The sequence below is a fragment of the Hirsutella rhossiliensis genome (assembly GCF_020360975.1).
Source record: "Hirsutella rhossiliensis strain HR02 chromosome Unknown scaffold00009, whole genome shotgun sequence".
NCBI lineage: Eukaryota > Fungi > Ascomycota > Sordariomycetes > Hypocreales > Ophiocordycipitaceae > Hirsutella > Hirsutella rhossiliensis.
This window is the reverse complement of record NW_025408675.1, coordinates 285,706-295,523: the sequence shown is the minus strand read 5'-3', so window position 1 is coordinate 295,523 and position 9,818 is coordinate 285,706. Positions and strand designations below refer to the sequence as shown.

Sequence of the window (9,818 nt, the reverse complement as noted above, 5' to 3'; positions counted from 1 at the left end):
GCGCACTGTAATGCCTACTGTATACTGCCTGCCTAAAGTGTTACAGTGTTAAAGTCTCTTGGCTGACCAGAGCGTTGCTGCCTTTTCTTGCGCGCGATATCATGGTTCACAACAAAGCGGCCGTTCAACATTGGAACGTGGCCGCTCTCGTCACTCACAGTCCAAGCATCATCTCATCCTTTCCCCGTTACTGGGTGGTAGCTGACCCATCATCCTCAACCCGCATGCCGTGCTCAGAAGATTGGCCCTGCATCGATTGCAGCGCTTTCTCGGGTGCGATGACGGCGAACCCCCTGCAAGATGGTTAGCGATTGTACGTATCGTGGATGCAGCCGCAGGACACGCGTACTTGATGAGGGAGTACTCGTGTGTGATCTTGCCACCGGCTCTGAGGATGGAGTTCTTGGCCTCCTCGATGACCGACTTAGGAGTGCCATCGTCGAACGAGACGATGGCCGACTTCTTCGAGTCGATAGCCAGCGACCCTGGCAGGATGGCAAGTGCCACCACGAGATGGTGAGTCAGTCTCATGGTCAGTGAGGGATACCGTGTCTATGCTCTGTGTGCGTAAGAAACGTCTGGTATGAGCGCGCTTGTAATGCGAGTGAGAGATGCAGATCTGGAGGCGGAGGCGGATGCTGCTTTCCGCGCTCAGGACAGGCTTTTGTTTGACTGAGGCAAGCTGGATGCGACGAGCAAGCCCACGCAGAGGCGGCCTGTCACGAGCCTCTGACGCACCCAGCCTTGATCCGGCCTTGAGTGTGTCTTTACCAACTGCCGTATCGGGCAGGTGGCTTGATCATCCTTCGGCTAGCCTGCCATTGGCACAGCAGCCTAAAGTGACAAGTTGGCCATTAACCAACCAGAGGCCTATCAGGTTGCCGTTCTCCGTGATTAGCGCTGGTTCCAACTGGATAATGCTCTGAATTTGCGTGTGCCCATTTGGCTGATCGGAAAGCCAACCTCGGCTCTTATTCGGCAAGCGGTTTCCCACCACGGCTTTCGCAAAACACTGCAGCCAAGCATGATATTCTTCGTCAGTCTCGACAATGTTCTCCCCAAGGCTGGCTGTAGCGTCTTGCTGTGTTTGCGGCTGGCCGCGTACTGAATGAAAGGTGCGGCGAGACGAACGGTTCCTCTCGAGATTCGCGCGTTCTTCGGTGATGCGATCGCCAAAGTCCCGCTTCACTCAATCTCGTTATCGCTCAAGCTCGTGTTCTCGTTCCAGACTTCATTACTCTCTTGCTCAACCGCCCGCATGGCCACAGCAACGTCTTCCAGCTTCGTAACAACGTCAATGACGCCGTTGTTGACTCGTTGGAAGTACTCATCATTTGCGTCTCGCCGCTTCCTGGCAAGAAGAATGTCCAGCTCCGTTTCGTCCTCGACCTTTGCTCCAAGCCGGTCTGCGCCCCCGACGCCACTACTCTCAGGTCTCCCGTTGTTTGTCCCAGTCGCACCTTTTGCTGGATCTGCTCCATCACCGCTCCCATGTCGAGTCGCATCTGCCCAAGCTCCCTTCAAATTTCGGAACTCATCGCCCGGAGAGTGGACAGAGCTATCGCGCAGCGCTGTTTCGACGGCATCGTCTGCTTCACTTCTCGCCCACGCCTGCGCAAGCGCTATCTGGGCGGCGCGAAGGTCTGCGAGTTTGCGGTCGTGTCCAGGGCCAAAGACGTGGGTGCCGCCAGATGCGGACAGCTCAACTTCCTCCAGCGTAGCTTGCATCTCAGCCCACAGGGTATCCGTTCTGTCGGCACTGCGGGTGCTCTCCGCAGTGCGCAAGTTGCGCCCTGCGCGCTGTAGGCCAGGGGGCCCGGCGGCACCGAGCCGAAAGGACGCGCTACGTTCGACATTGAGCGGCTCTCGCTTCCCGCTGGGTGAGCCGAGGACTGGAGCTCCGGGCGCCAGAATGCCAGGCAAGGAAACGTGAGAAGTTCCCGGCGATGGATGTAAGAAGAGCACTGGCGGCGGTTCTCTCTGCTTGCTCTTCGAATTTAACTGCAGAGATGTAGGGTTTGCTTTGACTTCTCTCGTCTTCTGGCGAGAGTCGTCAAGCATTCGACCAGTCGGTGTCATCTTGAGCTGCAATGCTCAAGGCCTACAGATGGAGCGAAGAACGGCCACCATCGACAAAGGCGCTTCGTCGGCTTGAGTCCGGCTGCTGACTAACCACTCAGGCAGGATGTCCTGCACAGTACAGGATGAAGAACGCGGGATCGGGTATTCAATTACCCGGAGTCGCCAATGTCACGTGCTACGTGCTCCGGCTTGCGGTACCACCCACCTAGGGCCTTGCAACCCTACCCTGAAATTTAGCAGGCTAGGTCAACTTTTCGCTGTTTCTCCGGATCACCTACCACCACCCATCCTCGCGATACTCAGTTAAGTCGGTAAGTATGAATCGAGGGAAAACTCCCCCTTGGAAGCACGCATTCTTCATCGTTCCTTGACTGTAACTGACTTCTCAAAGCAATCATGGCTGGAGGCAAACCTCGTGGTCTCAACGCCGCGCGCAAGCTGCGAACGAACCGAAAGGACCAGAAATGGGCCGACCTTCACTTTAAGAAGCGCGCCCTGGGCACCGCTTTCAAGTCCTCGCCGTTCGGTGGCTCTTCTCACGCCAAAGGCATAGTTCTCGAGAAAGTTGGCGTCGAGGCCAAGCAGCCCAACTCTGCCATTCGCAAGTGTGTCCGAGTCCAGTTGATCAAGAACGGCAAGAAGGTCACGGCTTTCGGTACGTCCTTGTATATGCAAGCACTTAGCGACCACGCGATATTAACAACAGACGCAGTTCCCAACGATGGCTGCCTCAACTTTGTGGACGAGAACGACGAGGTTTTACTGGCCGGTTTCGGTCGCAAGGGCAAGGCCAAGGGCGACATTCCCGGTGTTCGATTCAAGGTTGTCAAGGTCTCTGGCGTTGGTCTGCTGGCTTTGTGGAAGGAGAAGAAGGAGAAGCCTCGGTCGTAAATGGGAGAAGGCAGAGGAAGGGCGCAAGCGTTTGGGCACAATGGGGTCACCGATGATTTCGCTGGCATTGGCATCACTTTGATCACACGGGACAAGTCTCGGGGGGTGGATCTACACGGTCTCACCAAAACATAAAACATCCAAAGCAAGATTGTCCGCGCGCCGTCGAGATCTATAAGAGCAAGTTCTGTGACCCCAAGAAGGAGAGCGGGTTTCGATCCCTCACGACATCCTCTGCGGCGTCACGCACGTCTGATCAATCTCAGCGCGGCGAATCAGATAATCTGCGGCGAGGCCAGTACTGATGGTACCTCCCGTGACCCAGCAACCCTTGACGAACCACCACCAACAATCTTGAACGTTTTTGAGATTTACCCGCTTGATCATAATGCCGAGGGTGACCAAGGCTCCGCCACAGCTCCCCAGGAAGAAGGCAGGACCGGCCCCGGATGCGACGCCGGCGGCGGCGAGAAGAGAAACTTGGGCCATGGCAAGCCCGGTCAGGACCTTCTTCGTGTCCGCGTCGTGTTTGAGGGCGATGCTTTTGATGCCAACCTTGGCGTCATCCTTAATGTCCATGTGCGCGTAGATCATGTCATATAGAACGGTCCAGGCAACGTTTGAAGCGTAGAGACAGGCGGCGGCAGTGAATGCGGCAGTGTTTGTGAGCAAGTCGAGGCCGAGGGCGGGAAATCCCATGACGGCCCCCCATGAAAAGGTCAAGCCGAGAACAAACTGGGGGTAATAAGTCACCCTCTTGGCCAAGGGATAGGCCGCGACGAGGGGGAGGCTCAGTGTACCGTAGATGATACAGGGCACGGGAAACTGGACCAATATGGCCAGGCCAGCTAGAAGCTGGCATCCGGTGAAAACGAGGCCGTTGAAAGGCTTGACGGCCCCGCGGGCCACTGGTCGCAACCGAGTCCGCTGGACGTGGGGGTCGAGATTCCTGTCCCAGAGATCGTTGATGGTACACCCAGCCCCACGCATGATGAGCGCGCCAGAGAAGAAAAGGAGCGAGTAAGAAACCACCGAGGCGAGTGGTGCGGCGGGTGACAGCATCGGAGCGGCCATCAGTGTGGAGAATAGGCAGGGAAAGAAGAGGTAGTAGGTGCCAGTGGGCTTGTCGATGCGCATGAGCTCAGCGTAGGGCACCCACGAAGCTGGCAGTTTGGACATGAGGCCAGAGGCGGGCGGCTTGTAGGCCGGAAGAGATGCATCGGCTCGAGCTTTCTGGCCGGCTTGGGCAAGCGACCGCAGCTGTGTCTTGGTCTGGTGGAGGCCCTCGCCATGCCTTGAGGCACGCATCGACGGCGGGCGACACCAAGGGAGCCTCGGGCGTGAGGAGGATAGGAAGATGACCCCGGTAGTCATGGCAGAGCATAGGCTGGGCGAGCCGCGTAGGGCCGGCCGCGGCATTTTGGGCACCGCCAGGAGTCTCATTGCTCTCTAGACGGGCTTTTCGACACCGTAGGTCTCGTAGGTCTCTGTGCCGGAGTCAGCCAACCAATTGAATGGAACAATGCGACGATAAATAGGCGGAAAAGTCTACTCGCATTCTCACAAGCACCACTTAAGAATAGCAGATCTTGCCTGCTTCTTAACGCCAAACTTGGTAGACAATTGGCATCCAGCCAGGTAGGCGTGCAGCATAGGCGCACAGAGTAAAGAGAGCTGTCAAGTGACAGTAGCAGGCAGTGCAGGGAGCAGGATTGGGCGTGGCTATGGTGAAGCAGGGTTGGCGTGTGTCATGTTGAATTTCAGTTTTATCGAAGCGGCGCGAGTGCCATCCATGCTCGGAGTTGAAACTCACCTACGGAATGACCATTGAGGTCAGCAAACTGCAACTTTCTCAGTTGCATCAATGACCTTGGAAGGGAGGCTTACATTCAAATCCTTGCCACAAACAACGGGGGACTTGTGTTGCGATTTCTTGATCACGTCGCAAAGACAGACCAGAGCAAGCAAGATGTTGGTGAGATGCTCTGTGCCCGCCGCATCGCATATTCGCGGTGAGTCGGCCAGCAGCACACCGTCTTATGTAATGCGGTCGCGTACCTCGTTTTTCTGAAAAGAGACATCAGCAGGATTGATTGGCTGTGGAGAGCCATGGGCAGCTTCTTTCGCGCCAAGTCCGCTTATTCATCGGCCGGTCGAACTTGAACCATCGCATCGCACCCTGCTATTTTTCCATTGGCCGCATCAACTAGTCGGCCTCGCGACACTCAGCCAGCCGCGTCCGTCGCGCCCAAGCTTGAAGTTCCGCTTCTTCTCTGGCGTGGCTTCCACGCGACCTTGTGAAGATGCCGACCGCGCTTCATCCGCAAGCCAAGTTCGACCCGATTCCCCCCGACCTTGATCTGCAGGGCCTGGTTGAGCGAACGCGAAACTTCAGATGGGTACAGCGAGTATCCCGGTCGCAAATCCGCAACTTGGGGTCGCAGGAGTTTGAGAAGCTTGTCCAAATTCACGTCATCGCCGGTGGGAAACCTCTGGTCATCGACGGCTGGGACGCTGCGCTGCCCAAATGGCTGTTCGACGTCGACTGGCTGGAGAAGACGTACGACAAGAAGCGTTCGTCTCCCTGACCCATTCCCACTTCTGCGTACCGGCTAATGCTTACGTCTTGCCACAGAGGAGAATGTTCGTGACATCTCGGCTGCGACCGATATCCCAATGACAACAGGCCACTATCTGCGATCCATGAAACAGCTCACGAACCAGTGGACGCCCCATACCTATCGCGATGAACGTCGACAGCGGCTCTATCTCAAAGACATTGACTGCCCTCTGGAGTGGCGCGACTCTTTGCAAAAAGTCATCCACCCTAGTCTTTTCTACCTCAACGAAAACGTAAACGCGACCGGCGGCGGTGGGCGCCACCAGGATGGCGATCTGTTTCGCGCCGAGGCCACCGCGGCTCCAGCGGGCGATCTTATGTCTAGCCTTCCCGAGGACATGCGCGCCGAGAACCTCATGTGCTACATCGGTCACGAAGGCACCTTTACCCCCGCGCACCGCGAAATGTGCGCCTCACTGGGTCAAAACATCATGGTTGAGGCATCTGTCGACGGCGCCGGGGAGAAGGCCGGGAGCTCCATCTGGTTCATGACGGAGAGCAAAGACCGCGAGGTGGTGCGAGAGTACTTCTTGTCCATGCTTGGCCACGACATCGAGATTGAGAAGCATTTTGCCCAAATCAACGCTTGGAAAAAGGCCCCCTTCGACGTGTACATTGTCGAGCAGCGCGTTGGAGACTTTATCCTCATTCCCCCGCTGGCTGCTCATCAGGTGTGGAACCGGGGCACGCGGACCATGAAGGTTGCGTGGAATCGCACGACCGTGGAGACTCTCGACCTCGCATTACACGAGGCGCTCCCAAAGGCGAGGCTCGTTTGCCGTGACGAGCAGTACAGGAACAAGGCCATTATTTACTTCACCCTGCAGAAGTACTGTCGCGAGTTGAAAGAAATGGAGGGAAACGCCGAAATGACCCGGCTGAGCTTCATGGGAATAGGTCACGAGATTGTCAGAAACTCTCCCCGAGCCAGGCAGCTAGCTGGCGACTTCAAGCGACTGTTTGGCCTCTTCACCGAGGTCCTCGTCGACGAGACTTTTGCTTTCAAGGAAAAAGACGTCGAGTTCCTCCCCTTTGATTCCTGCGTTACTTGTTCCTACTGCCGGTCCAACATCTTCAACCGCTTCTTGACCTGCAAGCACTGCGTGCGCACTCTTGCCAATGGAGACGAGGACGCCTATGACGTCTGCATGGAATGCTATGCCATGGGACGGTCGTGCGCCTGCCTCTCTGGGCTTCGGTGGTGTGAACAGTGGCCTTGGTCGGGGCTGGTCGACAGATACGAGACCTGGCGGTCCATGGTTATTGCAAACGACGGATTCATCGATATTCAGATTTCCCCCCAGCCTTTCGAAGTGGCTCGCCTTAAGTCGGGGAAGAAGACTGTGGCACAAATTTGCCAAGAGGCTCTCAGGAGGCGCCCCTGGAAAGACATTACCAAGCAAGATCGCGAGAAGACACCAAGCGACTCTGAGCCAGGAGATGGCGACGAAAAAGCCAAGAAGAAGCCCAAGAGAAAGAAGAAGAAGGGCGAGGTCCGCAGATGCCACGTGTGCTGTCACAAGGACTACAGCTACAGAGTGCACCAATGCACAAACCCGGCGTGTTCCGAAGGGTACTGCTACGGTGTTCTTTACAGGGCCTTCGACATGATGCCGCAGAAAGTCCTCGAGGACGAATACTGGCAGTGTCCAAAGTGCCTGGGGATATGCAGCTGTGGCGCCTGCCGCCGTTCGGGCAACACCAACGCCTATACTCCCAAGAGCACACTTCTTGGCCACGACACTCGACCCATTGCAGACGACCGGAGCGTGGAAGCGCTCGTCGACTTTCGAGTCCACAACCTCTCGTGGCTCAAGGCTGTGGGAGAAGAAAGCCGAAGCAAGGACAGCCGGCGAATGCAGCGCTTGCGGGAGCAAGCCGACAGCGCCAAGGCGCAAGACTTGACGCACCAGGTGGAGGCTCAGCATACGACGCATGACGGCGCAGTGGCCGCTGCTACTTCCGGATTCGCCACAGCTGAGAGACACGCTGTGAATGGGTACGGAGATCAGAGCGAGGTCGTCCAGCAGCGACAATCGACCGGAGAGGAGGATGACTCCCGCAGAGAGGCGAACGGCGTAGAAAACGAAACAGCTCTGACCGAGAATATCACAGGCGCGGTGGAAGAGACTGGTGATCTAGGCACGTCATCATACCCTGACCCATCCGTCTTCATCCGCCAGAGGATCGGCATGGGCTATTACGAACAGGACGACACGCCGGACAAAATTCTTTTCGATCCTTATCAAGTCCCTTCTGCGGACGTGATGAAGCTTCCCGAGTCCGACGTACCCGAGTTCGTGAAGAAGTCGATTAGGGCGGCGAAAAGGAAGGCCAGGCGAGAAAACGAGGACCCGGAATTCGTGATTGGAAGAAGTCACCACAAGAAGCCTCGCCTCACCCAGCAGCCTGACCTACTTGACAACATGGACCCTGCGCTTTTTGACGGGAGCGACGTGCAAGAGGCTGCCACGAATGAGCCGCGGGAGGCACCAGAGGCTCAACTTCTTCAGGCGCCGGAAACGTTGCAGGACAAACCGGAACGGGCCCCTCAACGACGTCAAACCATGCCAGTCTTTGATGCCAATGAGCCCATTCTACGACATGCAAGGCCAAAGGCGTCGTATGTGGAAGTGGAGGATGCAGATCTAGAGGAGTTCGAGGAGGAGAACCCGGGCCCTCGTGCCTTGCCGTCGACCGAGGTACAGACGGAAGAAGCTCGTGAAGGCCGTGAAGGCCGTGATGACCCAATCGATGTCGCCGCGAATGACATTCGTGTATTATTTGGACAGCCTCCCCCGCTGAAAACTGCAAGCGTCCAGTTGCCACCAGTGGAAGCGAATTTGGCACCGGCTCCCAAGAGACGAGGGCGACCGCCGAAGCGCAAGTCGACGACGGCAGTGGAAGAAGAGGCAATCACTACAATCCCGCATACGGCATCCGCGGAGGTAGCAACGGTCAAGAGAGGCAGAGGACGGCCGAGGAAGTCGGTAAACTCGGTGTTTGCAAAGACTGGGGGCGACGAAGAACTCGCAGATGCTAGCATGATGGATGATGGGCTGGCAGTACGACCGACGAGTGAGAAGGGCGTGGGGGCAGACCACGAGCGTGCCACACGACGGCGTACTAGACGGTCTGGAGTCACCACGATTGCAGCGGCGACTGCTGAGATGGAGCCAGAACCGAACCTTTCCAAGACAGACTCAACCCCTCCTGTTGAACCAACCCCGCAGCCCAAGAGGCGAAGAGGCCGTCCGAGGCGATCCGAGGTCTCGAAGCAGAACGCATCTGAGGAAGTGCCCGCCAAGCAGAAGTTCATGTCCATGTCTGAACGAATGGCACTTCGGGGCAAATCGTTCAAGATTGGCAAGCGAAAGTCTCGAGGCGGCGCCTCTGCGACTGTGTCGAAAAGCATGACGCCCGACGAAAACGGGGACGACGCTCTGTCAACAATCGGTATCCGGCAGCAGTCGCCCAAGGACGAGAGAGGCGAGGTCGACCGATCTCGCTCCCGATCAGCGGATGCTGAGGCGAACCAATACTCGCCGTCGGAAACGTCGCCGGGCCCACGAGCCAGTGGACGTGGCCTCGGAGCCAAGAGAGAAAGCGCGACGATGAGCGGACCCACGGTGGTAAGGCTCGCAGACGTGGAGTCGGAGTCGGAGGAAGAGATGGCATCCGAGGAGCCGTCAAGTTCAGCAGTTGATTCTGGAGACGACGGAGACATTCCTTCTGGGAGACTCAACCCCGGTGCTTCTCGGGGTAGGGGGGCTCCGAGGGGGCAAAGGGGCTTTAGAGGACGGCGAGGGGCACGAAGGGGACGAACCGGGGCGAGGGGTGCTTATTGAGAAACGAGATGTGCTTGTCTGTCGAATGGCGCGCATCGACCTTGGAGCAAGCCCTGGAGAGGAATGGGAAAAGTGTGGCCATGCATGCTGCCTGGCAAGTAATATGAAGAGAAAGAGGTGGGTGGCATGTGGATTATGGTGCACCATGCATGGGCTCGCCGCAGAGAGATTCAAGTTGGAAGCAGAGGCGAGGATAATACCAAGAAAGAGATGTCGCGAGCTGCGCCAATCTACCCAGGTGCCTTTACTCTTAGAGTGACGCGGGCGCGGCTCTCTCCATGCCAAGACCCTGTCCCCGTGTGACGTGGGCCAGCCTTGTTTATATCCTCAATCTTATTTAGAGCTCTCTACAGAGTATATCAAGTCTATATGCACTT

The 9,818-nt window shown here is 57.0% G+C and overlaps 5 protein-coding genes across 5 annotated transcripts; 2 read left to right on the top strand and 3 right to left on the bottom strand.

Annotated features, from left to right (window-relative positions):
* Positions 1–187: 187 nt before the first annotated feature.
* Positions 188–531, bottom strand: HRG_07848 (uncharacterized protein; the record flags this gene model as incomplete). Its single annotated transcript, XM_044866319.1, has 2 exons — positions 188–293; positions 350–531. 2 exons carry the CDS (start codon positions 529–531, stop codon positions 188–190), a joined length of 288 nt encoding a protein of 95 aa, XP_044718208.1.
* Positions 532–1,185: 654 nt separating this feature from the next.
* Positions 1,186–1,728, bottom strand: HRG_07847 (uncharacterized protein; the record flags this gene model as incomplete). Its single annotated transcript, XM_044866318.1, has 2 exons — positions 1,186–1,406; positions 1,461–1,728. The coding sequence occupies 2 exons, from the start codon at positions 1,726–1,728 to the stop codon at positions 1,186–1,188; spliced, it is 489 nt and encodes a 162-aa protein (XP_044718207.1).
* Positions 1,729–2,478: 750 nt separating this feature from the next.
* On the top strand, positions 2,479–2,973 carry HRG_07846 (ribosomal protein s12/S23 domain-containing protein; the record flags this gene model as incomplete). Its single annotated transcript, XM_044866317.1, has 2 exons — positions 2,479–2,737; positions 2,795–2,973. 2 exons carry the CDS (start codon positions 2,479–2,481, stop codon positions 2,971–2,973), a joined length of 438 nt encoding a protein of 145 aa, XP_044718206.1.
* Positions 2,974–3,195: 222 nt separating this feature from the next.
* Positions 3,196–4,152, bottom strand: HRG_07845 (ubiA prenyltransferase family domain-containing protein; the record flags this gene model as incomplete). The annotated part of the gene is made up of 1 exon (XM_044866316.1): positions 3,196–4,152. The coding sequence occupies one exon, from the start codon at positions 4,150–4,152 to the stop codon at positions 3,196–3,198; it is 957 nt and encodes a 318-aa protein (XP_044718205.1).
* Positions 4,153–5,276: 1,124 nt separating this feature from the next.
* HRG_07844 (jmjC domain, hydroxylase domain-containing protein) lies at positions 5,277–9,389 on the top strand (the record flags this gene model as incomplete). The annotated part of the gene is made up of 8 exons (XM_044866315.1): positions 5,277–5,547; positions 5,609–5,845; positions 5,900–6,427; positions 6,491–6,735; positions 6,805–8,295; positions 8,409–8,583; positions 8,774–9,225; positions 9,360–9,389. The coding sequence occupies 8 exons, from the start codon at positions 5,277–5,279 to the stop codon at positions 9,387–9,389; spliced, it is 3,429 nt and encodes a 1,142-aa protein (XP_044718204.1).
* Between the last annotated feature and the right edge of the window lie 429 nt (positions 9,390–9,818).